The sequence below is a fragment of the Xiphias gladius genome, chromosome 12 (assembly GCF_016859285.1).
Source record: "Xiphias gladius isolate SHS-SW01 ecotype Sanya breed wild chromosome 12, ASM1685928v1, whole genome shotgun sequence".
NCBI classification, from domain to species: Eukaryota; Metazoa; Chordata; class Actinopteri; order Istiophoriformes; family Xiphiidae; genus Xiphias; species Xiphias gladius.
In genome coordinates, this window is record NC_053411.1 from 885,643 (window position 1) to 901,046 (window position 15,404).

The 15,404-nt window shown below is 39.3% G+C and overlaps 1 protein-coding gene across 1 annotated transcript in view; it reads right to left on the bottom strand.

The window, feature by feature from the left end:
- Positions 1-3,076: 3,076 nt before the first annotated feature.
- The window catches only part of htra3b (HtrA serine peptidase 3b), a 32,780-nt gene continuing 20,452 nt past the window's right edge, over positions 3,077-15,404 (bottom strand). Inside the window, exons 4-10 of the mRNA XM_040140288.1 lie at positions 12,326-12,415; positions 6,366-6,560; positions 6,196-6,228; positions 5,831-5,945; positions 5,685-5,742; positions 4,489-4,584; positions 3,077-4,366 (exon numbers count right to left, since the gene is read on the bottom strand). Of these exons, the coding sequence (XP_039996222.1) occupies positions 4,198-4,366; positions 4,489-4,584; positions 5,685-5,742; positions 5,831-5,945; positions 6,196-6,228; positions 6,366-6,560; positions 12,326-12,415 (756 nt within the window). The 3' untranslated portion in view covers positions 3,077-4,197. The remainder of the gene's footprint in view (positions 4,367-4,488; positions 4,585-5,684; positions 5,743-5,830; positions 5,946-6,195; positions 6,229-6,365; positions 6,561-12,325; positions 12,416-15,404) is intronic.

Consider the following 15,404-nt stretch of genomic DNA (forward strand, 5'->3'; position numbering starts at 1 on the left):
CCATCAATTTGTGGGTCAGGGTTAGGCTGGACATAAGGACATAGTCAGGATTTACGGCAGAGACCATCAACTGCAATGTCTTTGGTTTGATTCCAACCATGGACCTTTGTTGAATCTCTCTCTTAGGTGAAGGTCAGGTGAATTACAAATGGGTGGCAGGTGATGGCAGGGGCCTTTGTGTTCTGACTCTAGGTTATAAACACTTCTGGGACTGGACGGATGGGGATGGTGTGTGTGTATGGGTGGCTGTATGTAAACAGGGCATGGAGTACGATTATTAATGTGAAGGATTCCTGCTAATGTGACATTTAGACCCAAATATCTGCTCTGGGATTTTGCTCAGTTGGCTTTAGCACTTGTTTGCTATAGCCACGTGTCCATCATATTCAGTGCACATCTCCACACTCCCCTGTCCTTATCCTTGAGGATTTCAATGGCTGTAGGCTGAACGAAGCACTCCTGACTTATCAGCAGTATGCCCCATGCACCATCAGGTTGATAACAAAAAAAAAAACAAAATCTCTTCTATTATGGCAATGTTAAGAATGCATACAAAACCCACAAAAAAAATACCCCAACGCCATCCATCTCATTCTTACCTACCGCACAAGGTTACAGAGAGAGGGCATGGTTAAGAAACTGGGGAAATTATCAGACAATAATTTATGTGAGACACTAAAGGGCTGTACAGAGTTGCAGGTGTTAACTCAGGGGGGAAGCTTAGAGGAGGCTACTGATGTTTTCACTCAATACATCACTTTTTGTGAACTAACACACTTAGTTCACACTTAGTAATACCTTTTATCTTAGGAAACAGAACTGAGTGTAAATTCATTCAAAAAAAAGCTGAACAAACAAATAAGAGAGGCCAAGAGAGCATACAAGGTGAAGGTTAAGAAACTCTTTCAGGAAGGCAGAGCCAGGGATGCCTGGCTAGCCTCCATAGTAATCCCACCTTACCTAGATCTGAGGCAGAAGACTGTGTCAGCATGGCAGATAACTTGAACAACTTCTACTGCAAGTTTGACCAGCATGACTACACACTGGAGAGGGAGGAGCTTGTATCTGACCTAGCTACGATGTCACTCAATACTGCAAACCTGGAACTGCAGCCTGGGGAGGTACAACACACTCTGAAGAGGATAAACCCAAACAAAGCAACTGGGCCTGACTAGATCTGTGGTCACCTGCTGAAGGCCCGCTGCAGCCAACTCTCTGGTGTGCTCTTCAACCTCTCAATGGCAGAATACTCAATCCCTACATTATGGAAAGCCTGTATTATTTTTACAGTACCCAAATAAAGCAACCCCACCTACAATAACGGCTATTGACCCATAGCTTTGACAGGGACCTTTTATGCTTTTCCTTATTTTCTGTCATATATATAATGTTACAGTGTTGGATGTCCATATTAAATGTGGCCAAAATTTCAAGTAATGAGCTATACATATGTAAAAGTAATACAAAAGCTCAGGCGTCAGACCTCCGTGACAAACTGACATCAGGTCATTATGGATTTCTTTATACGGTCATCCAATCCAAGCACAACTCCGTCTCCCAAAACAGTCTACTTGAGTAATATTTCAGGAATTTAATGTACTCCAAAATACAAATAACAGTTATTTTGCAACAGCAGAATAACATTTTACTTGCAATATTAGCTTTTGTATTTCCTGACAGCAGACGTTTTCCACTTCAGTGTGCAATTTAGCAAATTTCCCACACGCACACCCATTAGCGGGGGCATTGTGTATATAGAACAAATTTTATACATGGATTGTGACTGAAAGACTAAGTTCACTCCCATGTCACACAATAAGCAGGTAATGAGTGAAATATTTACAGAAGAGAGATGTCCTGCAGTAATCTTTGTTGTTGGTGATGTTTGTGATGTTCCACTCTTCATTTCGATCACACATTTGGGCTCACATGGATGGAAAAGGAAATTTCCATTTTCAATTTTTGAATATGTGTACTTACTTTTTTTTTAATTACTAGTTACTAGTTTTTTTAGTTTTTTTTTCAGAACCCCCACATCAGTAAGAGAACGAGGTGGTGCTCACAAATGCTGGGTGCGCTGCCCCAAAGCAGGCTTCTAGATTTTCAGCCAATCAGAAGAAAGTAGGCTTTTAAGAGGCCTAAGCTAGTATTGCCTGTTGTTTCAGTCAGAAGAGGCATATGGGATGTATAATAATGAGTTTTAGATTATAATATTGGACTTTTTTTTTTTCATGATGAAAAAAATGAAAGAAAATATAGATAAAAAAATAAAGATAAAAAAATGGGCAGGTAATGTCTTCCCCTTTTTCCCTGGTAATGAAAAGCTTTGAGATGCTTGTTCTTTCACAGTTGCAGAAAGCAGTGTCATGCATACTACTACCATCTTACATTATAATCACATGGACATGGATGGTGCTGATGCTGTTTTGCTGCTTTGCACAGCTGTTATACTTGAGTAGCCTGGTAGCCTGAGATATGTGGTGGTGTGGAATTTAACTTTTCAATAAATTTTAACAAAGCTAAACCCTACCTGAAAAGCTGCAAAAAATCTCCAAAATGGATGTCAACTCACATCTGATCCTCTGGGTCCTTTCATTTCCCAGCAGGGCACACAGAGGTCTAACAGTGGAAACAGTCAGTTCAGCTACTCTCGAACTATCCACTGGACTACCACTGGACTATCTGTCTCTGCTCACACTGCTGCCAACCAACTCTCCACTTGATAACTCTACTCAAAAACCCTAAATACTCTACCCAAATAAATACTTCTGGATGTCAGTCATTTCTCTGAAAGTGATTGCAGGATGTTATGTGCATGTTCATGGAGTGTTGCAAAGAGAAGAGTGTTGCAGGGAGAACTACAATGACCTTAATGCCTCCAAGATCAAGGAGCTGAGAGGAGAGGACATCAATGACATTCAATGGTGGTACAATGGTGGAGAATAAAAAGGCTATAGAGAGTGGAGGCATACTATAACCTTCAAAAACCTAACAAACCTAAATCCTCAAATCACTCCTTTCTGAGGAAACTCCAGGTTCAACAATCAGTTCTGCTAGCTTTTTACAGGTGCTTCATTGAATCCATCATCACCTACAACATAACAGCCTGGTTTGGTGCTTTGAGTAACATCCACCTTAATCCTCTCAACAAAATCATCAAAATGAAGAGCAAAATCTGACTGAAGGAAGAACCACTAAGCAGTATCTACAGCAGATAGAATAAAATGAAAAGAATACAAATAGCCTTGGATACTATACACACACTAAACAACCAATTCAGCCACCTACCTCCAGGCCGCAGATACAAATCACTGACATTCAGGATCAAGCGGGCCATGTCAAGCCCACTGCCTAAATCCATAAGACTAATTAATTCCTGAGCTAACTTGTTCATTTATTTATTGTATCTATACACATTTAACCTTATTATCTTAAACGGTTTTAAATTGTCATTAGTTGTACTTGTTTGATGTCTACTATGTGTTTGTGTTTGGCTACATGTTGTATATGCACTTTTACACAAATGAAGTTCAATTGATAAAGGTATTTTGAATTTTAATTTGAATAGGATTGTTTTGATTGTACAATGCTTACGCCCCTTTCCCCCTGTCTGAAAAAACTTTGTTGGAAATAAAAATGCTTAGGATAAAATGAATTAATTTAATCATCTGTATACGATCACCTTTGTTTTTTTAATTGAATTTTATTCAATTTTCATTTATCAATTCAACAGTGCATTCGTCAACTTTTCTTTTATCTTGTAATTTTTGTGATATATACCATAAGATGCTATCCAACACCCATTGTTGCTTCATTATTTTTGGGCTGCATAGATCTGTCCACTGGTTGAAACATGATCAATTAATGTGAAACAAGCACATAGATAACATACATTAAATAGGTTTGGTTTTAAGTGATTCTGTAGGGTGTTCCAACGTTGACCATATCCGAACAGGACGGAGGTACAGTTGTAAATTCTTAATGCTGAAACTGTTTGTACTATGTCGTCCTTACTGATACTGTCCTTTTATTTTGGTACAGTCAAGTTAACGGCCAGTTACAAAGTATCAGAAGATGTGTGCATTTGACATAAAAACCACTTCACCTGTGCACAGCTTCTACCATCCAACAAGTTCTTTCACAAAATAGGGCCTTAGATTTTGGTCTAATTCTGCAAGAGTGCTTTGCTTGCAATATTTATTGCATGATAACGTCAGGTTCGATGTTAAAGAGCAGGTCATCGTTGTCCCTCCTAACTTCCAGTAGCAGGGCTGTCTCCTCCTGCAGCGCCCCCTGCAGGTCAGCTGTTGTCATCAAAGGTCTGCCATTCAGTTTCACAATAATGTCACCGTCTTTGATACCACCCCTAGAGATGGACAGAGGAATGAAGAGATACTGTTATTAGACAATAATTCATTATACTCCAGAAATGAGTAACAAACTGCATATTGCTTTTGTTTGAGGAATGAATGAGTAAATTAAACCTACTTCTGTGCAGGTGAGTGAGGAATGACCTCATGGACGTAAATCCCACTGGTAATGTCAGGAAAATCTGGGTTCTGTTGTTTTAGCTCTTCAGTTAACCTGGACCAAATGCACATTGTCTCTCAAAGAAAGTCCATTATCCAACCAAATTCCCAAATATTTGTGTACTTTAACTATTTTTTATTCAGAGACCAAGAGGTGTATAAATACTAATACATACTGTATATTTTTATATAACTCTTATTTAACCAAGACAGCTTCATTGAGATTAAAAATCTATTTTTTTTCCCCTGACCAAGACAGGTGGCAAAAAGATAAACAATATAAGACAGATAACAGAAAATATACACTTAATCTGAATCTGACAGAAATTAAATTCAGTAATATTTCTAACACATTCATATAATACGCCTCATCCTTAAATGAAACCTCAAAACAACCCAAGAGCTGCCCTGTGTAAAACCATAAAAATATAGATTAGTCTAAAACATTAACTTAATGAGTCCACTGCACCAGGATTCTAAAAATATTCAAAACATAAGCACCCAGAAGAGAGTACAACCAGTTTCTAAAGCAATGGCTTAAATTCACACAGAGTTAAAATTTTGCAGTTTTAGATCTAATTGCAGAGGGATTTGTGCAGATGGAGCAATTTTCATGAAGCTCCTTTATTCAGTTTCATTGAGGTCAAAGTTCAGTGCATTCCCACAGTCAAGTAAAGGCCAAAAATGTCTGAAGCCTTTTTTTTTAAGATAGGAAGGAGAAGAAAATAAAAATCAAATTTAATCTTCATCTTTTCATCTTGTCATCTAGATCAAATCCTAAATATTTATAAGCAGAAATGTTCTAAATAGTTTTGCCATTGTCTGTTACAATGGCTGGGGGAATCCAACAGATTCTTCTCAGAATGTGTAACTAACATAACTAGTTTTATCAGCATTCAAGCTTTAAATTATTTTAGAAACTGTTAAAAGCAAGTTTGAGCTGTGAGAGAGCCAGTGCAATAAACAACTCTGTCAATAGCACAAAAAGGTGCATTTGCATCAGACAGATTTTAACCAGTATTATTCATCTAAAATAGAACAACGTGATATCTGAAAGACTTTGGTAACATTCAAAATTATCTGAATGAATGTACAATGCTGAGGGGAAAGCCATATTTCCCATCGACACAATAATTACCATCAGTGTAGACTTACGCTGGTGTGATCGTCAACATCCGTATTCCGATGAAACGCTTCTTTATCAACCTCACATCTGAAAGAGACTCCAGTAAGTTTCTGTATATTCAGTAGGATGCTCAAAGATGTTTAATCTTGACCAGTGAGATCACTGTCAAGCTCACCTTTGTTATGCTTGTCAAGGGAATCATTAAGGAAGCGAGTGATCCTGTCGGAGGGAATCGCAAATGAGATTCCTGCTGCAACCTTCAGGGTGTTGATGCCTATCACTTCCCCGTCCTCAAATACAGAGACACAGAAAGGAGCCGTTGAAGAAAGACTATTTACATTTTGAGGTTGTTGAGATGATTTTCTTCCTCAAAGTAAATTACATGGAGTTCAAGAGCCCTCTGTTCCTGTTGGTGCAAAGCCAGTGCTTGCGCAAACACAATCGTTGTGCATTATATATTATATGTTTAACAAGACCCAAGCAGAGAAAGGTATTTTACAGCAGTCATGAAAGAATCTAGGTAGGAAAAAAAAAGCTTACCAAATTGACAAGAGGTCCTCCTGAATTACCATACTGTGAAAGAAAATAAAAACAAACACAAAACTGTGGTGTACAAAAAATACAAACACCTAACAATTTGACATTTTTTCACTGCTTAAGAATAATTTTGACTCAAGAGTACAATTTATCCTGCCTTGCTTTAGTCTCACATTGATAATAGCATCTGTCTGGATATAGTCCATGTCAGAGTCCCTGAGGCCCAGTTCCTTGCCATCTCTCTGGGCAGTGCTGACAATGCCGGTGGTGACAGTGTTCTGGAGGGCAAAGGGGCTGCCGATCGCAACCACGAACTCCCCGGGCCTCAGGTCTGCACTGTGGCCCAGAAACAATACAGACAGCTTTATCTGGGGGTAGAGAATGAACAGATAAAGTGGGCCAGGGTAAGATATAAGCTGTAATAAGGTATAGGATATTTGAAGAAACTTTTTCAAGCAAAGAAACGATCATTCACAATTGCATTCACACTTAGAGGGTCAACTTCATCTAACCTGCTTGGACTGAAGAAGGAAACTGAAACACCTGGAGAAAACCTGAACCTTCTTGCTGAATCCCATCTATATGCAGTATATTTCACTGTACTTGTACTGTTGGTTAGCACAACATGTTGTAGAATGTATTCAGATGATTTTTTGCCCATCAATCTACACTACAAAACAATCAAAAAAATATTAAAAGTCAAAAACTGAAATCTTTCATTTAAAAAAGTATTCAGACCCTGTGGTGGGGTCCTGCTTGATTTAGTTATCTTTGAAATGCATCTACAACTTGACTGGAGTCCACCTGTGGCAAACTCAATTACCTGGTCATAGTTTAGAAAGGCACACACTTGTGTATAAGGTGCCGTAATTCACACTGTAAGTCCTCTCTATAGACCTTTGTGATGAAACTGCGGAATGGCATAAGATCAGGGCAACCATTTCTAAAGCTTTGAGTGTTCCCAGGAGCACAGTGGCAGAAGTTTGAAACCACCAGGACTCTATCTAGAGTTGGCCCTCTGGCCAAACTGAGTATCCAGGCAAGAAGGGCCTATGTCAGGGAGCTGACTTAGAACCCAACAGGCATTCTAACAAAACTTTAAAAGTCGTCTGCAGAGATGGGAACCTCTAACATGGAGCTACGTTTCAAATATGTCTGGTGAACACCAGGCACTGCTCATTAACTGGCTAATGACATGCCTACAGTGAAGCATGGTGGTAGCAGCATCATGCTATGGAGGTGCTTCTCAGCAGCAGGGACAGGGAGACTGGTCAGAATTGAGGGAAGCATAAATGCAGCCAAATACAGAGAGGTCCTTTCAGCACAACAATGACCTGAAGCATATAGCCAAGAAAATACTTGTGTGGCTTTGGGACAAGTCTCCGACTGTTCTTTAGAGGCTCAGCCAAAGCTCAGAATTAAACCCCATAGAACATCTGTATCCTTCCAAAACAAACCAGTAACTGGATGAGCAACAAAACCAGCTAAACAAGAAAAAAGGAAAGAACAAAACATGTTGTTCAGCAGCGAAACGCAACCACTGCAAAAGTTTTAACAATGAACCGTCTTGTGCAGCTTTTCTTGCATTCGTCTTCTCCCCTGTGCTTGCTGTAGCAGATTAGTCCACAGCCCCCACTACACCATCAGAGAGCAATGGCAACTCCTGCACAGCTCGCATAAGTACATACACAATAACTATTGTACGCACACATGCAGATGAGATGGAGCACAGGTCCAATGCTGAAAAGCTTTAACAAAAATACACTGGTAATTGTATTTTTCAAGCTAAGGACAAATAGTATTATGTTAGCAGTGGTGTTAAAGACGGAGCAGACCATTTAACATCTAAACCAACTGATGTTGACATTTTCAGATTGGTTGTTTGGCCGTTAAAGGTGCGGCAGCTAACTAGGTAATTAGCTATCAATCCTGCAAAGTGACAGTGGCAGTGCAATTTGACCTGGTGGTGGTTTGGTTTAGTAGGTCATTCAGGTACAGTACAAGATGTGTTCTTTTATAAAGGAAGGAGCTTGAAAGCTAATGAAAGTTGTTGTTCAAAATCTGGGCTTTTGAGTTGTGTAGCATACTACTATTACGTTGCTGGCTAGTAGTCAGTGTTAGACAATCTGGCTAGGAGAGAATGATGATGTCACTACTTTAATGCAAATACATTTCAAAATTAAATGATTTGATTGGCTATAAAGTAAGAAGTTTTCACGTACGTAGACGAAAAATCAACAACATTCCTAACAGGTTAAAGCACAGATGGGGGGACCATCATTAAACCAAAAAATAGAAAAATATAATTTTTTTCCCTTTTGGTACTGATTAGGGAACATGTCCTTTAAAGAGCAGATAAAAAACACAATTTAATTAATTTCAGTTGGAAATTCAACCTTAAAGGTAAATCCCAGGTATCCCAGGTAAATCCCACTGTAAAAAAAAAAACAGTGGCATGCACTAGGCTCAACCTGTAGGTTAAACCCAGAGGTTGCACTACAATATAAAAGACAGTTTTAAGAGATTATTGAGGTAATAACTTTTAATGTATACCTCATATGCTTTTGATAGTTGTGCTTATGTTTGACTGTTTGCAGAGGGACCCTTCTCTACAACACTATAGGTGAGTAGTAAAATGTTATACTAACCTATAGGTATACAGACCAAAACTACAAAAATATGATCCTGGTTCTAAGAAGCTGAACTTTCCTTTGATCTGTGCTGTATTTGTCCTAATCCAACCACTTCCACAACTGTTCAGCCACTGCTCCTCTGCTAATGAAACTACCACACACCCAAAATTATCCATGCCAGAAGCACAAGCATATACACTCTGGTCCAAGAAAACAAGGCCAAATGTGTAATAATAATTCTGAAGTCTGCAGGACCCTGCTGTCTTGGTTACTTCAGTCCTGTTTGGGAAGTTCCAAAAACCCAGTGTGCAAGTAGGGCAACTAGAGGGTATCAAAACCTTGCCCAACCAACAATCAGCAATTACAACATGTCTGGAACATGATGAAGACAAAGAAAAAGGGAGGGGATTTGATTAAGAAAAAAAGGGTCTTGAGGAGGTGAAGAGAAAGGAAGGAAAAGATCAGACCTGATTAAAAACACATGCTCAGCAGACAGGTGGTGTGAAGGAGAGAGAGAAGGAATGAGCTTAAACTGCTCTGTTTAGAATTTCTTTAAGTTGGATTGTTTCTCTGTCTCACTCCTCCCTGTTGTGGTCATGATCCAGTTCTCCCTGTTCTAATGCAGGGATGTCAACCTTTGGTCATGACTGAAGTTTAGCTGAAATTGGTTTTTGATGGCAGAGGCTGATAATTTTGCACTTAATGATCCATCCACCAGTGTCTTCATCTTAACATGTTGTGTGGCCAAGCATTGCTCAAACCAATAGGAAAATACCTATAAAATGATGCACCAGGCATCTAGAATACTTCCATATTATGGAATGTAGCAGCCATTAAAATATGTCTTGGGTCTAAACATAGTTTTAGTGAACTGCCGGAACATGATAGAGAATATACAGTACATGCGATACCATTTTAGAGTGTGAACATCTTTTTTGAAAATTTAAGACTGCATTAATTATTTTGGCATCTACATTGGAGAAAAAACATCAGAACATGGTGATACATAAGATACACAGCTGTCACATTTCCCTGCCTTATAGAGTGTATTGAAAATTACATTGATATACTACTAATTTGCAACATTAAATATATTGTGATGGGATATGAATGCGTACAGATGGAGGAAGAGGAGGAGGGAGGAGCTCGGTGCATCACGGGAAGTCCCCTGCCAGTTTGGGCCTACAGAAGCATAACTACGGGGTGTTTCAAACCAAGCCTGAGCCAGTCAAAAAGGAAAGTTTTAAGCCTACTCTATAACATGGACTGGGTGTTTGCCTCCCGTACCAAAACTGAAAGATGGTTCCACAGTAGAGGAGCCTGATAACTGAAGGCTCTGCCTCCCATTTTACTTTTAGAGACTCTAGGAACCACAAACAAGCCTGCATTCTGGAAGTGCAGTGTTCTACCAGGGTAATAGGGTACTATGAGCATAACATAAACATATATGCAGGTTTGCAAAAAAATGATAATGGTATCTGCAAAACCAGCTCAAACAAAGCCATAATCTTTTTCTCAACTTAACAAAATCATGATCTTACCTTAATCTTGACCAGTCTTTTTGTGGCCTAAGCCTGATCATACAAGGGGTACAGTCCTGCACTTTCCATGCAGTTTCTCAGGATAATTCCAATGTGGAGTCCAGCCAAGATTCATCACGGTTGGCATCCAAAACATCCCATATTTGCAAAACCTTGACCAGCATCATGGAGCACTGCTCAATCTCTAGCTGTACCTCTGGCTTCCAGGGAAGGGGCTTTACTTTTTCAATATTTCACCAAAATCATAATCTTTCTGCAAGGTTTTTGGTAGCTTAAAACTAATCATTCACAGGATGCAGGATACAAACCTTTGTCTCTGGTGGTAAGAGTCTAAATCAAAGCGTAATTTTCCAAAGTATTATTCAAAATGTAATATATGCAAAAGATGCATGGTTTAACTACAGTGGCCAGTAGTCCAATAAATCAGGAAACTTGCAAGTGGTATGAGCTGTGGATGAGCTGTATACCAGAGTATACCAGAGCTGGAAGTATTTGGTGTCACCCCAGGAGAGGTTTGGATTCTGACTGTGGTCTATCACCCTACCCTATTAACATCACTGTAAACCTGGACACATGACACACACTGTTAACACACGTGATTAATCTGCTGACCTTGATGAAATGTCCATCAAAGATGACTCTGGTAAGAGTTTTACTGGAAAAAGGAATGCTAATGGAGGCAATGAGGCAGGTGGATTAAAGCTACCCTGTTGAGTCTTCATTGAAGCCTTCTTTTTGAAACAGACAATATTTTGTTTACATCCAGAGTTTCCCACAAAATGCATTACGCGTAAGCAAGCTCCTTAAGGTTTAACAGACATGTTGAATGTATTTCCTATCTCATAAAACACTGGGATTGCCAGTTGTTTATGGTTTTAAACCTGCATTGTTTCCATTGGCTAGTCATCCTCTTCCTCTTCTCTTTTACTGATGCCTTGTAATGTAATGTTACTACCAGCAACTGCTCCCATCCTCTGCAGAAATGCGTATTATGTCACCCCTGGGTTTTTGGCATGCATGTAGGTCCTTGTTACCCTACTTGTAGAACATGTGATATAAACTGAACTACTCATCAAAACACTTCTCCACAATGCTACTAGTGGTCAAAAACACCACTTGGTAACTTAAAAGTGAGACTAATAGAAATAGAAAAGAAATAACATATTCTTCTTCTTACCAAAGGAAACGTTGAATTTATTTGCAATAAAACATACTGTTGCTCAGTTCAATACATTCAACAGTTTTGCTACTAATACTTTTTTTGGTTTGGTAAGATCAATAGATTGTGGTGGCTAATGGTGATGAATATCAGCAAACCTTAGGTAGCGATATTGTTTAACAGATAACACTTGCTCATATCAAAAACAAAAGGGGCAAGCAACCAAATTTTTAGTGTGACTCTTATGCTGTGCAGCCAGTCAGTTTAAAACAAACAAGGTTAATTTTAATTCTAACAGTGATCTTACCATTTACAGAAACACAAAATTATGGCTGAATTTTGATATGGAGACATTGGGCCATTGCCACAAAATTTTAAAAAAAATTGCCAAGAATGTTTCACTTTTGCACATATCTGGGTGTTCTCTGGAATAAGACACCTTAGGGTTTTGGGTACTTTCCAACACAGCTTAATGTTAAATGGGTTACAACATCCAGTTAGGTTGTCATGGCTGATGGTCATAATATGGAAACTCAGAATTTAATTAAGAAGTGAGTCCTCCAAGGCTATTGAAAGAAATACAACCATCGTGACCAAAATCAAAATTGGTCCTCTTCCTGTATAATGCGTATAAACGTTTGAGTAAGAAGGTTTAATAGCTATGTTAGCCTAAAAAATGTGACAAAGTCACCAATGAGGACGTAGCTTGTGATGTCCTTCATGAGGTTTGTTCAATAATAATTCAATCATTTCACACATTTCACTCAAGTAATTGCTTGTTGAAAATGCTGTGGACTCACCTGTGGGTTGATTTTGATGGTAGCAATGTCTGATTTTTTGTCTATGTCTTTGATGTTGGCTTCATATACATCACCATTATGCATCTGGACCTTAAGGAAAGAATGGAAAATTTACATTTCAAGAAAATTACAAATGAAAGATATTTTATTGCAAAGTATTTTGGTGGATCCATTGCTACTATGTTAGCATTGTATCAGCTATATCAGGGCTAAATGATTTTCAGCAAATGGTTATTTCTGTATGTACGGTAACATCCAAAGAAAGCCAATAATATTGAGGACATATTTGGACTCTGTCATGATCTGCCCCTCTGTTCCCCTCAGTCCCAATCTCCCCTCAATTTCCCCAGAACTACCTTCCTCTACTCACCCACCAGATGTCCATACACTTTCCTCCAGGTTTTCATTCAATTGTCTGCCCTGCCCATCTACACACCTGTTGCCACTTCTCATCAGTCTTGCAGTTACCTGAGGACTGTACTACGAAGCAAGTTCAACACACCCAGCATATCTTTTCATTATTTGGCAACAACCACAATCACACTAAACGGTCACACAACGGTGTTTATCAACTCAGGAGGTCAACCCAGGTTTCCCAAATGCGTTCACATAAAAGGGGCGGTGTTTGCGGCACATGATCAATTACAAAGTGTACTGGCAGCAGAGGACATATTTTACAAACGAAGAGCAAACTATAATATTAGACAAATATGAAGCAGCTATACCCATAATCCAGGCTAGAAGCAACGGTTGAAGCTGCCAAATGCAGGATGGACAGCAGGCACAAAATCACCAACTGTGTGAATGCATAAGTTTATAGGCTTATAATATCACTGCCCCATCATTAGGGCACAAGTAGATCTGAATAATTACATTTGTGTATTCCATTAAAATAATGTGTTTCTTAGATGTATTCGTATAGCATTTATGACAATTTTAGCCTTCTTCTTCCAGCTGCAACCCTGGGGGTGTTAAATGGACTTAGGAGCAAATAAAAAAGAAATATAAAAACACAATTCAAAGTAGTAAGTAGGCTTACTTTCGTATCATATGTACAACAAGTACAAAGCTTTAGGGATTCAATCAGTCTCTGTTGTAGGATGATGTCGTTATACAAGAGCACAATGAAATGGCTTTGACATCGCTTGCAGCCAACAGGAAAAAAAAAATGAAGAAGACAGGAAGGGGCCTCCCACACAGGGGGACACTCCTGCTCAGGAGCTGGCCCTCTGCAAAAATGAGGGTTGCTCATATAAAAAAATCATTAGGGAAAGCCAGAGGGGTTTGTGAATCCTGAACCCCTCTCAGGATCTGGGCACTGAGCTCCACGGAATGTTCTACGAATGGTGATGCCACTTTCCAGGAGATCTGATTGGTCAGTAGGCGGTGTTTTTATATGCGTTAGGTTAGGTAGCATAAGTTACCATGGTGATGTAAGACGTGAACCACCGTCATAACCCTGTGAACCAAGGGTTAAACCTGAAGTTACCTTGCTAACCACAAATCTTGCTTCATAGTACAGGCCTCTGGTCTCTCCCCACCTGCTCCTTATTCTATAATCAGCCTGGGACTATTTATACCACTTCCCTTCCTTTGTTCCATGTTGGATTATCTGCTTATATTCCTGTTTCAGTTCCCATGTGTTTTCTGGGTGTTCGTGCTACCTGCTTTTGTAACCTGCTGCATGTGCCTGTCTTCCTGCCTGCCATCTTCTTCATTTCGAGTGCCTGTAGGCCTGTTTTTGCCTTATTAATTTTAACTTTACTGAGTCCACCTGCTTTCGAGTCTGCCTTTTGGTCCTCTGCCTGTGCCTGTGCAACCCTGACACTCGGAAATACTCCACCCAGGACAACAAAAAAGAAAAAATAAGTGACAAACTTTCATACTTTCTGATAGCAGAGTAATCTCAAAGACAGTTCTACAATTAATATGTAATCAGTCAAGCTGCATCATATGCATTCTATCAGTGAGTGGACGATACAACACTGATTGGACCTGATCTCATTGTTAGAGGAACAGTTCAGCACTTTGGAAAATACATGTATTCATTGTCTTGCTGAGAGATACATTAATTATATAGGTTAAGGCAGGAAGCTGATACCTCAGAATAAAACCTGGAAATGGGGAAACGCCTAGTCTAGCTCTGTCCAAATTACAAAAATACACTTAAAAATACCTAAAGGTTACTCATTAACATGCTGTATCTGTTTGGTTTGATCTGTACACAAAGAGAAATGGTTTTAGGGTAAGTTAGTTGTTGGAAGTATTTCTTCTCCTCTTTAAACAGCCAATTGTCGTTTTTCCATTTCTATTTTTGTACAGATTAAACAAATGAAATAAAAAATGTTAATCAGGGTTGGTAGGGTGTATTATTGAACTTTGTATTCACTCTGTTTCCACTCTTTATGCTATACTTGTCTAACCACGTTGTGACTCAAGCTCTGTACTTAACACACAGACATGAGATTATTATCCACCTGTACATCTCACTCTTGGGGCCCTATTTTTGTTGTTACGATCTGCCCCTCTGAGGGACTTTATGACTGGACTCTGTTTTTTCCAGTTTTATTTTGAAATCACTTTCCTTGCGTGTCCCTTTGTTGTTTAACTTCCTGCCCTTCTGTGTTTACTGCATTTCTGATTTCTGATTACCTGCGAATTTCCATCCTCCCACTAGATGTCCCCGGACTTTTTTTCCTGTTCCACTTACCTGTTTTCCCTTGTAATCACATAGCTCTACACGCCTGTTCCCAGATACCCCATTATCCCAGTTCTTCATGTGCTGTTTTGTTCCAGTGTCTAATCCCTCGTTTTCCTCGTGTATAGTATCCTGTTTGTTCCTGCTGGTTTGCCTGTCAACTAGCCTACCGGCTCATCTACCCATGTGCCTGTTCATTCTCTCTTTATTTACGTATCTTTTCTGCATCAACCTGCCTCCATGTGTCTGCTTTTGGGTCCTCCCTGCCTGTGCTGCGACATTTGTGGCAGGGCAATGACCAGCGCAAGCAGTGCTGAAAAAGTTAGGTAATTTCCTGAACTTGAAATTTGTTTTATATATCTGTGTGGTATTTTGGTGGCT